The sequence below is a fragment of the Cricetulus griseus genome, chromosome 5 (genome assembly GCF_003668045.3).
Source record: "Cricetulus griseus strain 17A/GY chromosome 5, alternate assembly CriGri-PICRH-1.0, whole genome shotgun sequence".
NCBI lineage: Eukaryota > Metazoa > Chordata > Mammalia > Rodentia > Cricetidae > Cricetulus > Cricetulus griseus.
Window position 1 is genome coordinate 100,748,546 of NC_048598.1, and position 17,121 is coordinate 100,765,666.

General features: G+C 54.0%; 2 protein-coding genes across 4 annotated transcripts in view; both read left to right on the plus strand.

Moving 5' to 3' along the window:
• Arid3a (AT-rich interaction domain 3A) overlaps positions 1-5,083 on the plus strand; it is a 28,976-nt gene extending 23,893 nt beyond the window's left edge. For all 3 annotated transcript variants that reach the window (XM_027419431.2, XM_027419430.2, XM_035445357.1), the window contains exons 7-9: positions 666-962; positions 1,401-1,499; positions 1,894-5,083. In XM_027419431.2, the coding sequence (XP_027275232.1) occupies positions 666-962; positions 1,401-1,499; positions 1,894-2,078 (581 nt within the window). In that variant the 3' untranslated portion in view covers positions 2,079-5,083. The remainder of the gene's footprint in view (positions 1-665; positions 963-1,400; positions 1,500-1,893) is intronic.
• A 4,803-nt stretch (positions 5,084-9,886) lies between these two features.
• On the plus strand, positions 9,887-17,004 carry Wdr18 (WD repeat domain 18). Its single transcript, XM_027419439.2, has 10 exons — positions 9,887-10,130; positions 11,047-11,157; positions 14,238-14,371; positions 14,495-14,636; positions 15,325-15,468; positions 15,550-15,614; positions 15,691-15,815; positions 15,894-16,060; positions 16,631-16,699; positions 16,782-17,004. Exons 1-10 carry the CDS (start codon positions 9,921-9,923, stop codon positions 16,908-16,910), a joined length of 1,296 nt encoding a protein of 431 aa, XP_027275240.1. The 5' UTR covers positions 9,887-9,920; the 3' UTR covers positions 16,911-17,004.
• Positions 17,005-17,121: the final 117 nt, after the last annotated feature.

The window sequence follows — 17,121 nt, forward strand, 5'->3', positions numbered from 1 at the left end:
TCCACACTGGGTCCACATGAGGGCAGACATTATCAGTTGAGCACACTACCCCTTTCTAAACCCGGCATTGCTAATCGATTGTAGCATCAGTCTCTTGTGCATGGCAAACACTACTTACTAAGTGGCCACTTCTGTTTCCTTCTGAGCTCTGGAGACCTCTGACCTATACCAGACAAGGACAAAGTGTCCGTCATGACACTTTACCCTTGAATCATCCTAACTCTAATGCTAGGTACCCCTGGGCAACTTGTTAATCCTTTCTGAGTTGCCTTTCAGTGTTAGAGGTGGGAGGCCCAGGTCCATATGTTCTCAATAAGAAAGTTCCCTTTTATGTAGTCGGGTTGATGGCAGTGCTGAGGTTGTTGGTTGCTCAGTGGTTACAGAGTGCTTGCCCAGCTAGCCAGAGCCCTGGGTGCCATTCCAGCACCGTATTAGAAAGGTGTGGTGGTGCATTCCAGCACTTCAGTCATCCTTAGCCACAAAGTGAGTGTGAGGCCAGCCTGAGCTACATGAGACCCAAAACCAAACCAAAATAAAACAAAAAGCCTTGGGAGCAGGGATTGCGGGCTGTGCAGGTTTCACAGGGTCATCTCCCACCTTGGTGGAAGCAAAGCCAGGTAGCTCTTCCCCAGGACCCTCTGACCATGTGCTCTGATTCCCTCTAGAGGAAGACTCTGCCATGCCCATCACCGTCCCAGGCCGCCTGCCTGTGTCTTTGGCGGGCCATCCTGTTGTGGCAGCCCAGGCAGCTGCTGTACAAGCGGCAGCAGCCCAGGCAGCCGTGGCAGCCCAGGCAGCCGCCTTGGAGCAGCTCCGGGAGAAGCTGGAATCCACGGAGCCACCAGAGAAAAAAATGGCCTTGGTTGCTGATGAGCAGCAGCGCCTCATGCAGCGAGCTCTGCAGCAGAACTTCCTGGCCATGGCGGCCCAGCTGCCCATGAATATCAGGATCAATAGCCAAGGTACCCTGACCTTGGCACCCTCCACAATCCACATATGCAGGGCAAAATGAGTGCTTTGGAGCCATTCTATGTGAAGAGTGCTACCAAATCAACCAGAAAAGGGTTATCAAGAGCTAGCTCGTTCATGCAAAAAGTGAGTCTTATCTAGTTGGGAATCTTCCGGTTCATCGGAGTTTGTTTCACGTGGAGTCCTTGGGCTCACACATGGTGTTGCCTACCTGTCATCCCGGCAGGAGGCTGAAGCAGGAAGATGGTGAGTTCAAGGCTAGCCTGAGCTACAGCATGATACCTGGTCATAAAAAATACATAGTAAATGAATAAATAAAATAACCCCACCCCCCCAAAAAATTAGAAAGGCCTCATAGAGGAGGCAGACAGGAACCAAGCCACTCCCCAGGTGTACCTCTGACCCCAATTGTGGATCTCTTGTCCCCACAGCCTCTGAGAGCCGCCAGGACTCAGCTGTGAGCCTTGCCAGTGCCAATGGCAGCAACAGTATTAACATGTCAGTGGAGATGAATGGCATCGTGTACACAGGTAAGCCCAGCAGCTCCGCCCGCCACACCCTGCCGCCTCTGCTGTCAGGCCTGCACGACTTGGGGCTAAGGGGGGGTCAGAGGACACCTGTGGGAGTTGGTTTGCTTTTTGCACTGTGGGTCCTGGGGACTGAATTCAGGGCATCCAGCTTGGCAGCAAGTGCCTTTGCCCACTGAGCCATTTTGCCAGTCCTAGTGCCGATCTTTTGAGACAGGGTCTTGCCAGCGCACCCTGGCTGGCCTAGAACTCTCTCTGTAGTCCACGTTGGCCCTACTCCTGTGATCTCCTGCCTCAGCCTCCCAAGTTGCTGGGCTCATAGGCCTGTGCCCCCACTGTTCAGTTGACAGTCATGGGCGGGCACTGTTACAAGTCCCCTGCTTTGTCTTTGTCTCAGGGGTGCTGTTTGCTCAGCCACCACCTCCCACACCACCCTCCGCTCCCAGCAAAGGCAGCATCGGTACCAACAACACCATGGGTAGCCGGACAGGAGCCAGCAGTGGGACCAGCAGCAGCCAGGTGGGGCTGGCCGGAATGTCTGCGCCCACCACATCTTCTACCTCAAATAACTCCTTGCCTTAAAGGAAATCAAGCTGTATTGCTGCCCACCCACCACAGGGATCACACAGCCACATGGGGACCTGGGACATTGGAAGAATCCCAGCAGTCTGGGCAAATTCCCAAGGAGCCACACTGACGCCAAAAAGGAGAGAAAAAAAAAAACATATATATATATACATATATATATATATATATATACATATATATATATATATACATACATATATAGAGAGATAGATAGATAAACAGATTTAATAAATCAGGGCAGAGAACACTTGAATCTCTCTCAGGTTTTGGAGACTCCGAGAAATGGATTTGACAAGGGCCACCAAGGCAACCTGAAAGCAGAAGGCCACCTTTCCAGAGGCTTCCATGGGGGTCTGGCTTGGCCAGCCCAGTTCAAGCACGACTATTTACCTCATGAACCCAGCACTGTGTGTTCTCACTTGGATCTTTTTTTTTTTTTTTTTTTTTTTGTCCCTCTATCCTTAACCAGGGTTCCTTCTGGGAAAACCAACCAAGCCGGAGCCAGGACTGTTGTTTTGTTCCCTTCTCCTTGGAAGCTATGAATTTTTTTTTCTTTTTTAAATGAGATCTCAACATTCAGGTGCAAATTTTTTAAAGGTTTTAGGGTTTCCGATTTTGTAAATATTCTATTATATACTGGAGGGTGGGAATTGGATCTCAGGAAGTGTCCCACCTGTATGTCTATATATTTGTGTTCATTCAGGGAAACAAACTTTTTTTTTTTTAAAGAAGTAAAGCACCAGCCAGGGTCCCCAGCCCCTGTGGTGTCCTGTGGTGCCCCTGACTCAGCACCTTGACAGGGCCAGGCGATGCTGGCTCTCAGCAAATTACACAATTCTCTGTCATGTTGGGCCCTGCCCACTGGCTCCATCATTCAGGGACCTGGATCGCTTACCCCAGGATACAGAATGTTCTAGAAGCAGGTCGGGAGAGCAGGACATAGAATACAGTGTCTCAGGGATGAAAATCTGGACTCTCTGCCTGGATGGGTTGCTTCTAGGGGAGATAGGTGTGCCAGGCTTAGCTCAGGACAAGGAGTCTGTTCTTGTCTTTGTCACCCCTCTTGCTGGGAGCAGTTAAATATGACCAGAAAGGATTCTGGTCCTTGGTCTGGTGTCTCAATCCCATCGACCAGCTAAACTGGGCAGTTCTTGGGAGGATGAGAGTTTAAGGTTATCCTTGGCTACCTATGTAGGTTGAGGTCAGCTTGGGCTACTTGAAACCCTGTCTCAACAAAGCAAGGAAAGATGAGGCTGGGGGCAGTGGGTTACACCATTAATTCTAGCATTGTCATAGGCCAGCCTGGTCATACAGCGAATTACAAGCCACCTAGGGGCTTCACATGAGACCCTGTCTCACAAAAGAAAAGAAATTGCATTTCATTTTGGCCAAAGCCATCAGGGCAGAGATGACATAATCTCACCCTGATTTGGGGACCCTTCCAGGATTCTGCCTTGGTCACTATCCCCAAGGGGGCCAGGACAGGAACATGTGGTGAGAGCTGGGACCTGCTTGTCCCTCGGTCCCAGGAGTACCCTGTCACTCCGCTGCTTCTCACTCTAGGCTGTGGGGAGCAGACCCCCTTCCTTCCTGTCTCAGGGTTGTTGACACGCTCCCCTTCCCATCCTTCCAGGAGGAGGGTGTAGCCTTATTTGGAGGGGAGGGGGAAATCTCAACTTTTCCTTCTGGAAGCTTCTGCCTGCCCCTTTTCGGGGCCACTGTCTTAGCTGCACAATCATTCCTGGACACGGGTGTTGAGGGGATCTTTGTCCCCTTCTGACAGCTCTGTGCAAAGTCAAGCTCTGTGGGTAAACTGGCCTGGGGAGGTGGGGTCCAACCTCCTGTGGGGTCTGATTGAGGGGGTCGCCTCGGTGGGCACATCCAAGGCACGTTTCTTTCTACCTCAGGTCTTTTGATGCCAAAAAGAAAAAAAAAATGCACCCAGTCACCCACTTTTCTGGTCACCTGCTGAAGTCCTCAGTGGGGACGGGTATCCTGGTGTCTACTTGTGTCTGGGACTCTTGAGTGGCCAGAAAGCACCCAATACTGACTCAGGGGACTTTCCCACCAGGGCGCTGTGATTGTAGGGGTGTATCATCTGTTGGACACACTGGTGACCCTCCACGGTCCTGTCCCCCGCCCTTGGCATTGAGTGCAGTTGGCAGTGGTTATGCAAGCTGTCATGGGCACGGGGCTGGACACAGTCAGTGTCCACACTGGGACCTCAGGGTTTTCAGGTTGGGGCAAGCTAGATCCCCAAACTCAGGGCGAAGAGGGTGTAAGAGCAGGCACAGGCTGCTTCTAGAACCTTCCTTCCCAGGGACAGGCTGTTTCTGCAATCTTCCTGGTGGCCCTTCTGCTGGCCACCAGGCCGTATGTCTGTCTGTCTGTCTGTCCAGCTGCAGAGGGTGGGTGGGCACGGGGCGTGGGAGAGCGGGTTAGTGTTTTGAGAGTTGTTCATCTGTATAGTCGTAAGGGGATTTTGTCTTTTTTTTTTTTTGTCATTTTTACACACTTCATTTTTTCCCCAAACCCCACATAATTTTGGCTTTTGTGGATTTTAACTTCTGGGTAAAGGTGAGCTGAGTTGTTTTGTTCAGAACATGTGAACTTTTTAGTTTCTTGGGGTGGGAGGGGTTTGTCGGACAGTGGGGTCGCACACCAACTCAGGTAAAATGGATTTTAAAAAATAAAAATAAAAAATTTAAAAAAAGTAAAAAACTTTCTACCTCCGGTCAGTTCCCGCTGGGCTGTGGCCTGTGGCCTGCTGTGGTCACAGCTGTGCCTGTGTGGAATATTCAGGAAAGCTCAACTGTTAACAGGAAAACTCAAACACAACAACAACACAAATGTGATTTTTTGAAACTTAAAAAAAAAGAAACACTGAAAGTTTACATTTTATGACCTTATTGTGGATTGTATTTAAACCTCAGAAATATTTAACGCAATTGTAACCCTGTAAATCGGTGAGATTAAAGAGTTGAGACACTTCTGTGAAAGATTGGTGGTTTGGGGGTTTTGGTTTTGGGGGGAGGGGGTGGTGGAGGTGGAGGGCACCCTGGGTGTGTGAAGGAAACCCCACGGGACTGGAGGGGCTCAGGCATGGAATGAGGAGGAGGTCTGCCCCAGGCAGTTTTCCTTTTGCTCCAGGTCTGTTGTGTAGCTGGTGCTCAAGGGCTGCTCCTATGGAGGGCTGAGGACAACTTTTGGAAGTTGGTTCTCTTCTTCCACCCTGTGTGTTCTGCCAGCTGAACTCAGGTCAGCAGATTAGGAGATGAGTGTCCCTGCCTGCTAAGCCATCTCCTTGGCTGATGTTTCTTTTTTTGCTTCAAAAAAAAAATTAAAAAGGCTGGGCTATGGTGGCACACACCTTTACCCCCAGCACTCGGGAGGAAAAGGCAGGAGGATGTCTGTAAGTTGGAGGACAGCCTGGTCTACAGAGCGAGTTCCAGGACAGCCTGGGCTACACAGACAAACCCTGTCTCAAAAGCACCCCACACACACACACACACTTCATACAATGTATGTTGATCATATTCTTTTTTGAGACAAGGTCTCACTACATAATACTGGCTGGTCTAGAACCCCAGGCACAGAGATCAACATGCCTCTGCCTCCCAGGTGTGAACAGCAGGCTTGGCCTGTTTCTCAGAACCTTTGCACAGGCCCTAAGTGCCTTTCCCATCTGCCTCCCATCTGGGAGCCATTCCCTCTATCCCCACCCTTAGCACCTTGGGACACCATCATCCCATCTTTGTCCCTTGGGCTAATTGTCTGTGACACTCACACTTCTCCCCAGCAGCCAGGTGGAGGCCTCCTTGGAAGCCAACTAACTCCCCAGGGCTTCCCACCCCCACTCCCAGCTCTGGGTCCTGCCCACCTGTCACCCCAGAGACCAGAGCTCCTGGCAGCTCCTCCCCCAGGCTCAAGTGCGCTCCTGCCTCAGCCTCCAGAGAACTGGGAGGTGCCATGTGCCACCTCCTCCAGCTTGGCCGCTTCATGCTGTGGTAGGTATCCCTCAGTGGGCACCCACTGAGGGTTGCTGGCTGGGTCTTGACAGGCAGTGACCGATCAAGGATTTGAGTGGAGAGAGGATCCCTGAATGTCAGCCCCACACCCAGGGGACTCGGGAGACTTAATGACGAGGTCCACCACTGAAGCCAGGTGGACGGCCCAGACCTTGGCTACTCTTGTCCTGCCTGCTCTGACCAAGTCTGGCCCAGGCTGGTCCCTCCCCAAGTTACTGACAGAATTGAGTAAAACAACAGCTGTTTGACTCCTCCAGGCCCCTGAAACCTGCATTTTACACTCAGCTCCCAAGGAGGGGAAGTCACCCACCTGCCCCTGACACCACCTGGAGGACAAGGACCAACAATTTTTTTTTTTTTTTAAGCGTCTTTTAGGCACTCTGTCTTGGCTGGACCTGTCACTTTTCACTCTGATGCCTAAGAGCATCAGACAGGGAACTGAGTGGCCTGGCCCTGAGGCTGCACAGCTTCTCAAGAGCCTGTACAGCAAGGTCCCACCCAGTGACCCCCAAAATTGTTCTCATTGGTGGAACAGAATTTGAGGGGGGTCAGTAGCACCTCCCTCCTTTGGGGGTCCACTGTCAAGCCTTTCTTCCTGAGGAGTTCCCAGATGGTGCACTGGTTTGTGGATTCCACAGGGGAGAAAGTGGTAGCTGGAGTTGGGTGAGCACTGACAGAATGTAGCCATGGAGTTTCTATATGGGGGTGGAGGGTCAGGATGCCTATGCCTTAGTTTTCTCTGATCTGGCTTCCACATACACTGCTGTACCCTCCGTTTTCTCATGGTCTAGCAACTGGGTGTCCAAGTGTGGCTGACACAACAGGACTGTCCTTATTCCAGCGACCATTGGTGGCCGGGGGAGCGGGCTGACCTCTAACCTCATGGTGACCTGGCCACCCACCCCCAGGGAAAGAGTAGCCAGGCCTCAAGGGCTTAGCTGCTACAAGGGAGGCCTGCCCCAGCTGCTGGCCAGCAGGCTCTGCCCCTGCCCCCAGTCCTAGAAAAGATTGAAGAAACTTTTAGGCCTGACCTGCCCAGATAAGGATATCCCTGGGGACCTGGGGCATAGTCCCCATGGGTCTTCCTAGCAAGCCCCTTGGGAAGCAGGAACACAAAGGCCTGGATTTGTACAAGGGCCCAGCCATGGCTCACAGTTGACAAGTTCAAGCCCCAAGTTAGCCCTTGGCAACCCCACCCTTTCTGCTGAGAACCGAACCTGGGCCTTCAAGATTATCCCTGTATCTTTCTTTTTGAATTTTCTTTTCTTTCTTTGGTTTTTTTTTTTTTTTTTTTTTTTTTTTTTTTTTTTAATTTGACATAGAACCTGGGCATTGCTGGCACACGCCTTTAATTCCAGCATTTGGGAGGCAGAGACAGGCAAATCTATGAGTTTGAGGCCAGTCTGGTCTACAGAATGAGTTCCAGGACAGCCTGCAAAGCTACCAAGAAACCCTGTGTCGAAAAACAAGACAAAAAAGCCAAACAAAAACTGGCACAAGCTCACTAAGTATCCGGGCCTACCTCAGTCTCCTGATCCCCGACACCCACATCACCATGCCTGTTTTCTGTATGCTAGGAGTAGACCCCAGGGCTTCATACATGCTAGGGCCCCTCTCTAGTAGCTGTCCCCAACCCCCCATTTCTCTTTTTGTGAGCCCAGGTCCTGTGTTTCTTTTGTTTTTTGTTTTTTGGTTTTTTTCGAGACAGGGTTTCTCTGTAGCTTTGGAGCCTATCCTGGCACTCGCTCTGGAGACCTGGCTGGCCTCGAACTCACAGAGATCCGTCTGCCTCTAACTCCTGAGTGCTGGGATTAGAGGCGTGCGCCACCAACACCCGGCCCTGTGTTTCTTATTTTATTATTATTTTTAACTATATATGCATATGTCTGTGTGGACATGCGTTCACTTGCATGCAGGCGCCTTTGAGTGCCAAAGGCATCAGATCTCCCGGAGCTGGAGTTACTGGCACCCTGGCATGGATGCTGGGTCCTCTACAAGAGTAGTAAGGGCTATTACCCACCACGTCATCTCCACAGCCCCCTCTGTCTCTCTCTTCTCCCTTCCCCTCCCCTCCGCTGTCCTGTCTCCTGTAAGTTTTTCGAGAGAGGGTTTCTCTGTAGCTTTGGAGCCCTGAACCTCACTCAGTACGCCGGACTGGCCTGGAACTCGGAGATCCGCCTACTGGGATTAAAGGCGCGCACCACCACTTCCGGACCCCATTCCTCTTCTTATTCACACTTTAGCATTAACAGCTCTGTGACCTAGGAAGTTGAGGCAGGAGGATCTGGAGTTAAGGACAACTTGGGCTACACGATTCCTGGGGCTGCGTCCTCCAAACGCAGTTCTACATCCTCCACTGTGCCCCAGGATTGGTCCGTGCACCCGAACTGCGTGTGTCCCCCCGAGTGTCTTGTTCAGGGTGGGTGCCTTCTCTTGAGATGCCTATGGATCTGTGCCCCAGTGGATATCCTCCGAGTCCTCCATGTCCCCGCGGCTTGCGCCTGCCACCTGGTGGCCACAGAGTGGCGCGCTCCACTGCACCTGCCTCTGCTGAGCCGGTCCGGCCCGCGGCTCCAGCTGGTGCAGAGCAGAGCTCCGGCGGCCGGCTGCACGTTAGGGGAAAACACACACACACAGACAGACAGACAGACACACACACACACACACACAGAGAGAGACACACAGACACACACACACAGACACACACAGAGACACACAGACACACACACACATACAGACACACACATTCACACACAGAGACAGACACACACACACACAGACACACACACATACAGACACACACACACTTACACACAGAGACACACTCACAAACAGACAGACAGACAGACAGACACACACACACACACACACACACACACACCGTGGCTAACTCAGACCCGGCCTATCGATGGCCGGCACGCTGTGACCTGAGGTGAACTACGTAAAGGTCGTTGGACTAGAGATTGACTTGTTGGGTCTACACCGAGTGCCCCAAACACAAATCTGAAATTTATGCCTCCAGAGAGGAAAGGTCAAAGAGGAGCGAATCGATAAAGGCCGTGGTCGATCAGCAAGCGGTTAATCACCCAGAGCAACGCCCTGGCCGGAGCCGCCCTGGCCGGAGCCACCTCGGGGTGTACGCAGCCTGATCTTACATGCAGTAACTAATTTCTTTGGGTCTCTATAAAAGTATAACGGCATAGGCAAAGCTTAAAAAGTAAGCCGGCCGCGGTGACACATGCTTGTCATCTCGGCACGCGGGAAACGGAGGCAGGAGGACTGCCGCGAGTTCGAGGACGAGTGTCTCGAGAGGAAAAGACAAAAAAACCCCAAAACTGTAAAAGTTTGAGCCAAAACACCCAGCAGAACCGTCCGGTTGAGTCTGTAGTCGCTGAGTGTAACAGTCGCCTCGACAACCCGTGCGAGCAGGGGCCGTCTGTCCTTCGGGGCGAGCCCGGAGAGCGCGCTTGCGGCCGCTCCGCCCGGGCCCAGCCAGGCTGGTACGCATGTGCGGGCCGTGCGGCTCCGCCCCTCCCGCCCCTCTGCTCCACGCGGGGCCGCCCCGCCGCAGCGAACATTGGACGCATGCGTACATGAGCCCCGCCCGAGCCGCTTCGGGCCCCTGGAGGCCTGGCGGAGCCCGCAGACGCCGGGCAGCACCGCCTCCGCGACTCGGTGAAGCGACTGCGCATGCGCGCGCTCCAGGACGGCCGCGGGGAGGCGCTTAAGCGCCGCTCTAGCCCGCCGGGAGCCATTTTGAGAATCTCGCTGAGGGTGACGGGATTCGGGGGCGGGGCTGGCCGGCAAGATGGCGGCGCCCATGGAAGTGGCCGTGTGTACGGACTCGTCGGCGCAGCTATGGAGCTGCGTGGTGTGGGAGCTTCACTCGGGCGCCAACCTGCTCACCTACCGCGGCGGCCAGGCGGGGCCGCGGGGCCTGGCGCTGCTCAATGGCGAGTACCTGCTGGCGGCTCAGCAAGGCAAGAACTACATCTGCACTTGGGAGCTGCAGCGCAAGGTGCGGAGCCTCCGCATCGTGGGGGCCGCGGGCGGTGCGAGCGTCCTGGCGGGCCGGCCGAGGGCTAACCCCACCAGGGCTGCTGGTGCAAAGGCGCCTGATGTTCCCGAGTGCATGCTCAGATGAAGACCTTTGGCCAACCCCCGACTGCACACTCCTAGGCTCGGGAACGCTAATTTTCATGCGGAAAGGAAAATGGGGTTGGTCAGACGTCGTGCTTTTGGACGGCATGGCGGATCAGAGATCTTGGGAAGAGACAGACTGGTGGCCCATGCGTTGCCCTCTTTGCGGGGAGGGATTTCGAGACAGGGCCTCCCTATTCAGTCCTGGTTGTCCTGGAACTCGCGCTGCGGACCAGGCTGGCCTCGAACTCACTGAGATCCAGCTGCTTCTGCTTCCCAGTGCTCAGATTCAAGGCGAGCGCCACCACCACCACCCACCCGGCTCTTGTAGCCTTCTTTTCTAAGATTTTATTTATTATGTATACAACATTCTGCTTCCATGTATATCTGCACACCAGAAGAGGGCACCAGATCTCACTACAGATGGTTGTGAGCACCATGTGGTTGCTGGGAATTGAACCCAGGACCTCTGGAAGAGCAGTCAGTGCTCTTAACCTCTGAGCCCCATCTTGTAACCCTCTTAAAGGATCTTGAATCTTCACTCTCAGCACTGTCTGAGACCTGGGGGTTCTAGAAACCAGAGCCTCCTTCATGTTGGGTAGGACCCCTACTACCAAGCCCCAACCCTGCCCTTCACTGGGGGATTCTAGGCAGGGGGGTCTAGCCTGAGCCATATCCCAACCCCTCACTGGGAGTTCTGTTCACTCCTACTCCTTCCTCTTTCTCTCTGTACTTAACAAGCTCTTGGCTTTTCATGATGCTCACACAGCTTGTCTTATATTCTTTGTCCCTAGGACCAGCTCCAACAGAAAATCATGTGTCCTGGTCCGGTCACCTGTCTGACCACAGCACCCAATGGCCTGTATGTCCTGGCAGGAATTGCAGAGAGCATCTACCTGTGGGAGGTAAAAACAGCTTGTCACATGTATGTGTCACTTCTGAGGCCCCAGATGTGACCATTGTCTGTAGGGTCCTCATTCATCACAAATGTGGTGGCCCTGGTGCTGTCCCCACCTTTATGGGAAATCAAGAAAGAAACCTAGGAAGGGGGAGCGTTCTAGCTTGCTTTCTATTGACAAACATTGAGTAGAAGCAATGGAGGAGAGGAAATCATCTATTTGGCTTATTCTATTATGTTATTATATTATCTGACAGCTTGTATTGAGGGAAGTCAGGGCAGGAAGCAGGAACTCGACAACTTAGCAGTTGACATCCTCAGTCAGCAGCAGAGAGAACCGCTCCTGTGGCTAAGAACACATGTTGCTTTTACAGAGGACTTGGGTTCAATTCCCAGCACCCACATGACAGCAAACAGCATCCATAATGTCAGTTCTAGGGGATCTGACACCCTTTTCTGACCTTGGTGGGCACCAGGCATGCATGTGATACACACACACACACACACACGCAGGCAAAACACTGATAAAGAAAATAAACCTGAAAAATACAGAATTTTAAAAAATTATCAATTGGCTCAGCAGTAAAAGCACCGGCTTTTCCTGGAGAGGACCCTAGTACCCATATGGTGGTTCACAACTGTCTGTAGCTCCAGGGAACTTAGCACCGTCATTTGACCTCTTTGGGTACCCATAGACATATAAATTTAAAAATAAAATCTTTTAAAATATAAAACTATTGCTGGGCGGTGGTGGTGTGCAACTTTAATCCCAACGCTCGGGAAACAGAGGCCAGGTTTGTATACAGCGTGAGTTCGAGAGCAACCAGGGCTACACAGAGAAACTGTGTCTCAAAAAAAAAAAACCCTATCCCAGACCCTGTGATAGCCCTTTGTCTCACAGTCATGATAAGAGGTGCCAGCGCCTCACCCTCACCCTGCTTCCCCAGAGTCAGAGGTCATTTGTCCGTCAGCCTTCTGTTTGCCCCAGATTCCTGGCCATAAGTGAGCCTGGAGGAGTCAGAGTTCTAGGTTGTGTCCTGGCCTGGCCCTAGGTGGAGGGTACTGGCTGCTCAGAGCTGGGGTCAGCCATGTTTCTGCTGCTCCTGACTTCATCTTCCTCCAAACCATCCCAGGGCCACCATGTCATTCTCAGGCCACAATTGTGAAGCTGAGAAGCCAAGGCCAGGGTCCCGTCGGTCCTACAGGAGGGATCCACTGGGTTGTGCTGCTGTGTGAGAGGGCACATCTGCAACTCCCTCTTGCATGCTTTCTTGGGTTTCCTGTACATGTCTGTGTCAGTGTGAAAAGTTCACATGTCAGCATCTGAGAGCAGCCAGCCCCCTGCAGGAGTGCCGACACTGTCACCTACGGCTTTCTGTGGGTTCTGGGAACTGGACCCTAAGTCTTCACGCTTGAGCAGCCCGAGCTTTACGCATTGAGCCATCTCCTTAGTCCTTTATTTTGTATTTTTGAGATGGGGTCTCACATAGCCCAGAATGGCCATGAACTCATTATGTAGCCATTGAATTCCAATCCTCCTGTCCCTATTTCCCCAGTGCTGAGATAGCAGTGCCTGGCTTATGTAGTGCTGGGGGTGGAGCCCAGGGCTCAGAGTCTGCTGGTACTCTCCCACTCAGCTACTCTCTTGGCCCCCATCCCTACCCCCAAGACAGGGTTTCTCTGTGTAGCCCTGGCTGTCCTGGAACTTGCTCTGTAGACCAGGCTGTCCTGGAACTCAGAGATCTGCCTCTGCTTCATGAGTGCTAAGATTAAAGGTGTGCAAAAACCATCACCCTCCCCAACCCCCATATCATTCCAGCCTGCTTTCTTTTTGGGTGTTTTGTTTTTTGTTTGGTTTTTTTTTGTTTGGTTTTTCAAGACAAGGTTTCTCTGTGGCTTTGGGGGCTGTCCTGGAACTAGCTCTTGTAGACCAGGCTGGTCTCTTACTCACAGAGATCCACCTGCCTCTGCCTTCTGAGTGCTGATATTAAAGGCGTGCGCCACCAAAGTGCCTGCCTGTTTTCTTATGCAACCCAGGACCACCTGTCAGGGCTGGCACCACCCACAGTGGGAGGGCCCATGTCAATCATTTAATCAAGAAAATGCCCCACAGACTGGCCCACCAGCAAGATGGAAGCCTTTTGGGGTGATTTTTTTTTTTTTTTGAGAAAGGGTTTCTCTAGCTTTGGAGGCTGTCCTGGCACTTGCTCTTATACACCAGGCTGGTCGAGAACTCACATAGATCCGCCTGCCTCTGCCTCCCGAGTGCTGGGATTAAAGGCGCCACCACTGCCCGGCTTGGGTGACTCTTGTTTGTGTCAAAGTGACAAAAACTAAACAGCATATAGGTGCGCCCCCACTCCCCACTCCTAGCTCTGTGCCTCCTCTTGTTAAAGGGCTGGCAGGTGGCTCCTGCCCCACCCTGAGGATTCTGAGCTCAGGGGGTGCTGCACAGTCTCCCCAGATTCCTGTGTTCAAGGCTGGAATTTCCCATTTTTCTGGGATGAGGAGCTCAAGAGGAACCCAGCAGTCTCAACACCTGTGTGGCAGCCAGGAGCCTAGCTGAGGTTCTACTGACGGCCATGAGCAGCAGTCTCCTTGTGGCAGCAGTGTGAAGATGGACATGGCCTCCTTTCCCACCCTGAGTTACCCGAACACCCAACAGAAACAGCAGCCCTTGGCCTGGAGCCCAGGGCCTCATGGCCTGGGAGCAGGGCTGGAGCCCACCTCTGCCTAACACATGCCTGAGCTCACCACACTGTCCGTCCTGCATTCCCTGGTCCCCTCCCTGTTGTGTGTTGGAATGGATGTGCACCAGCCTTATAGATCCAGGCACTCCGGCTGTCCAAGCATAAGCTTCCCTGGGGGCTCAGAGGACACAGAACACTTGTATCCCCCTTTCCTGGGGACAGGGTAAGGTCGCACTACCATCAGACACTGGGGGCATAGCCAGTCCTGGCCAAGTGCACAGTGACAAAGTCCTTGGTGCCCTGGTCCCATCCACTAGTGACCCTGGAGCAGGTAGACAGGGTTCTTGTGGGGTGGCACAATCTTTGTCACCCTTGACCAGTGCCTAGCCTCTTCCAGGTCTCCACTGGGAACCTCCTGGTTGTCCTCAGCCGTCACTACCAAGATGTGTCATGCCTGAAGTTCACGGGTGACAGCAGCCATTTTGTCTCAGGAGGCAAGGACTGTCTGGTGCTCGTCTGGAGTCTCTGCAGGTAGGGCATGTGCCAGGACTGTGCACAGAGGCTCTGGGGGCCTCAGGGCATTTGGGGTGCCCCATGCATGGGGCCTGGAGGAGGCAGGCTAGGGACTTTCTCTCACTGCTGTCCTTGGCCCAGTGTGCTGCAGGCAGACCCGTCCAGGATCCTCGCCCCAAGGCATGTCTGGTCTCAACACACACTCCCGATCACAGACCTGCACTGTGGCTTTGGGGGCCCCATGGCCCGGGTGGCCACCGCTTCGCTGGATCAGACTGTGAAGGTAGCATCCCCTACTGGACCCATGAATTCCTGGCAGCTACTGGGTCTCACCTAGGAGAGAGGGAGACTGACCTCCCCCTGGCTACCTTGGTTCCAGACAGCCTATAATCCCTGTGTCCGACCAAGGACACCCGGAGATGGACGGTCTAGCCTGTCTGCTGGAAATTCCCACTTGGCCACGCTGCAGTGGCCAGCTGCCCTTGACGGTCTGGGGTTGTTTGTTTGTTGGTACAGTGTTAGAGATGGAGCCCAGGCCTCACATGTTTAGCTCAGCCCTCTACCTGAACCCCACCTGCAGCCCTCTTTTGTCTTCTATTCACAGACAGTCTTTATTTGGGGGGGGGGGCTGTCTCACTGTGCAGCTACAGCTTGCTTTGGAACCTGGTGTGGGTGTGTAGACCACACTGGCCTGGAGCTTAAAGACCCCCTTGCCTGTGCCTAGGAGCACAGAGAGTGAAGACATGGCCACCTAATCCCCTTGGTGATGTAATTCACCTGGCTGGTGCTTGGGTCGTCACTGCTCCTGCAGCAGCTGAGGTGCCTGCACCACCAGCCAGCATGGCCTACATGTCTGTTTGGAGGCTTGTAGCATGGCATGGACAGGGTGGTGCCAGGGGCCTCAGCCTTCCCAACTCCCTGGCTTGGCTGTGTGCCCAATGTCCATGGTGCCAGGCCTCCCATCCCTGCAGCTGTGGGCCATCTCCTCGGGAGACCTGCTTCTGTCTGTCTTGTTTGACGTGGGCATCACTTCTGTGACCATGGACCTGGCCGAGCACCACATGTTCTGTGGAGGTAGCGATGGCACTATCTTCCAGGTGGACCTGTGCAGCTGGGTGAGTGGCCACTGGGGGGGTCAAGGACCACACAGTAGGTGCCCCACATCCCAGACACTGACAACTTGTTTCCACCTACAGCCGGGACAGAGAGAGCACAGCTTCCGGCCTGATCAGAATGTGGGGAAAGTCTTCAAGGGGCACAGGTAGTCTCACCTTGGCCAGGTGGGGTCAGCACAGCCCCCACCCCATGCAGCACCCAACCCTGTCCACCTGTCCCAGGAACCAAGTGACGTGCCTGTCGGTGTCCACGGATGGCAGTGTTCTCCTCTCGGGCTCCCATGATGAGTCAGTGAGACTGTGGGACGTGAAGAGCAAGCAGTGTCTGCGTACAGTCACCCTCAAAGGTGTGACCACGCTGGGTACAAGGCAGGGCTCTCTACCACCAGCCAGACTCTGACACTGTGTTTTGTTGTGTCCCTCAGGCCCAGTGACCAATGCAGCCATCATGCTGGCCCCGCCCAGCATGCTGAACCCTGAATTCAGGCCCAGCCTGCCCCTGCCCCACTTCAACAAGCACCTACTGGGTGCTGAGCACGGAGATGAGGCCCAGGGTGGGGGCCTGCGCCTGCAGCTAGGCCTGCACCTGCAGGTAGGACCCACCCAGCCACTGCTCCAGAGCATTGAGTCCCCCTCGTGCTGGTGCCATTCCTTAGCGGCCTGAGTCCTTACTGCTAGGTCATTGGCCCCGCCGCTGCTGCATGCTTGGCACCTGTCCCCATAATTTCTATCTAAAGGTGCACTGCATCAGCCCACATTCACGAGATGACTTGATGCATTGCTCCCACTGTGACCAGGTCACTCGGTTTGTGAAGAATAGAGCAGGGAGAGCACCCACTGGGAAGAGCTTCTTCCTAGGGTTCACACCGCTGTTCTCAGTGGCTCCCATGGGGCCCTGGGCCAGCTCTGTGGCACCCCACAGGGGTCAGGGGTGTCAAGCCCTTTCACAGAGGGTGGTGGACGGACTGAGGATCTAGTGTCCAAGAAGGACACTGCCCTGCCCCTGAGGTCTCCAAAGTGGGACTTGATGGGTTTGGGAGCTGGCCACACCTGCTCTCTGCAGCTCCTCTGCCTGGCTGTCACAAGGCCCGGTCCTAGGCCCTGCACTGTGGACCTGTGGCTGGCGGGCGGGACACAACGGGGTGACCTTGCTATTTTGCAGGGCACTGAGCAGACCTACCTGGAGCGGCTAGAGCAGCTGCAGGCCGACCTGTCAGGCTACTTGGCGAAGGTGGGCGGGGTTGGGCCTGGTTGTGGGCGGGGCCTGGTGGGTGGGCAGGAGCAGCCCCGCCCACACGCCCCTCTTGCTACAGAACATGCTAGGCAACCAGATGTTGCCAGCGCGGGTGTTGGAGCTGGAGGAGGAGGTGCGCAGCCTGCGCAAGATCAACCGGGACCTCTTCGACTTCTCCACGCGCATCATCACGCGGCCCTCTAAGTGACGCTTGCGTGCGTGTGTGCGGGGCAGCTGTCAGGGAAACGCTTGCCTTTGGTCTGTGGTCTGGTGTTCTAACAATGAATGGACAAAGGAGCTTATGACTCGGCTGTTCTGTCCCTCGGGCCAGGGCGGGGCATGGTCGGGAGGCCTTACACCAGGGGACACGGTGTATACTGAGCTAGAGGACCCTGTGGCGTGGGTAGAGTGGGGTGGCT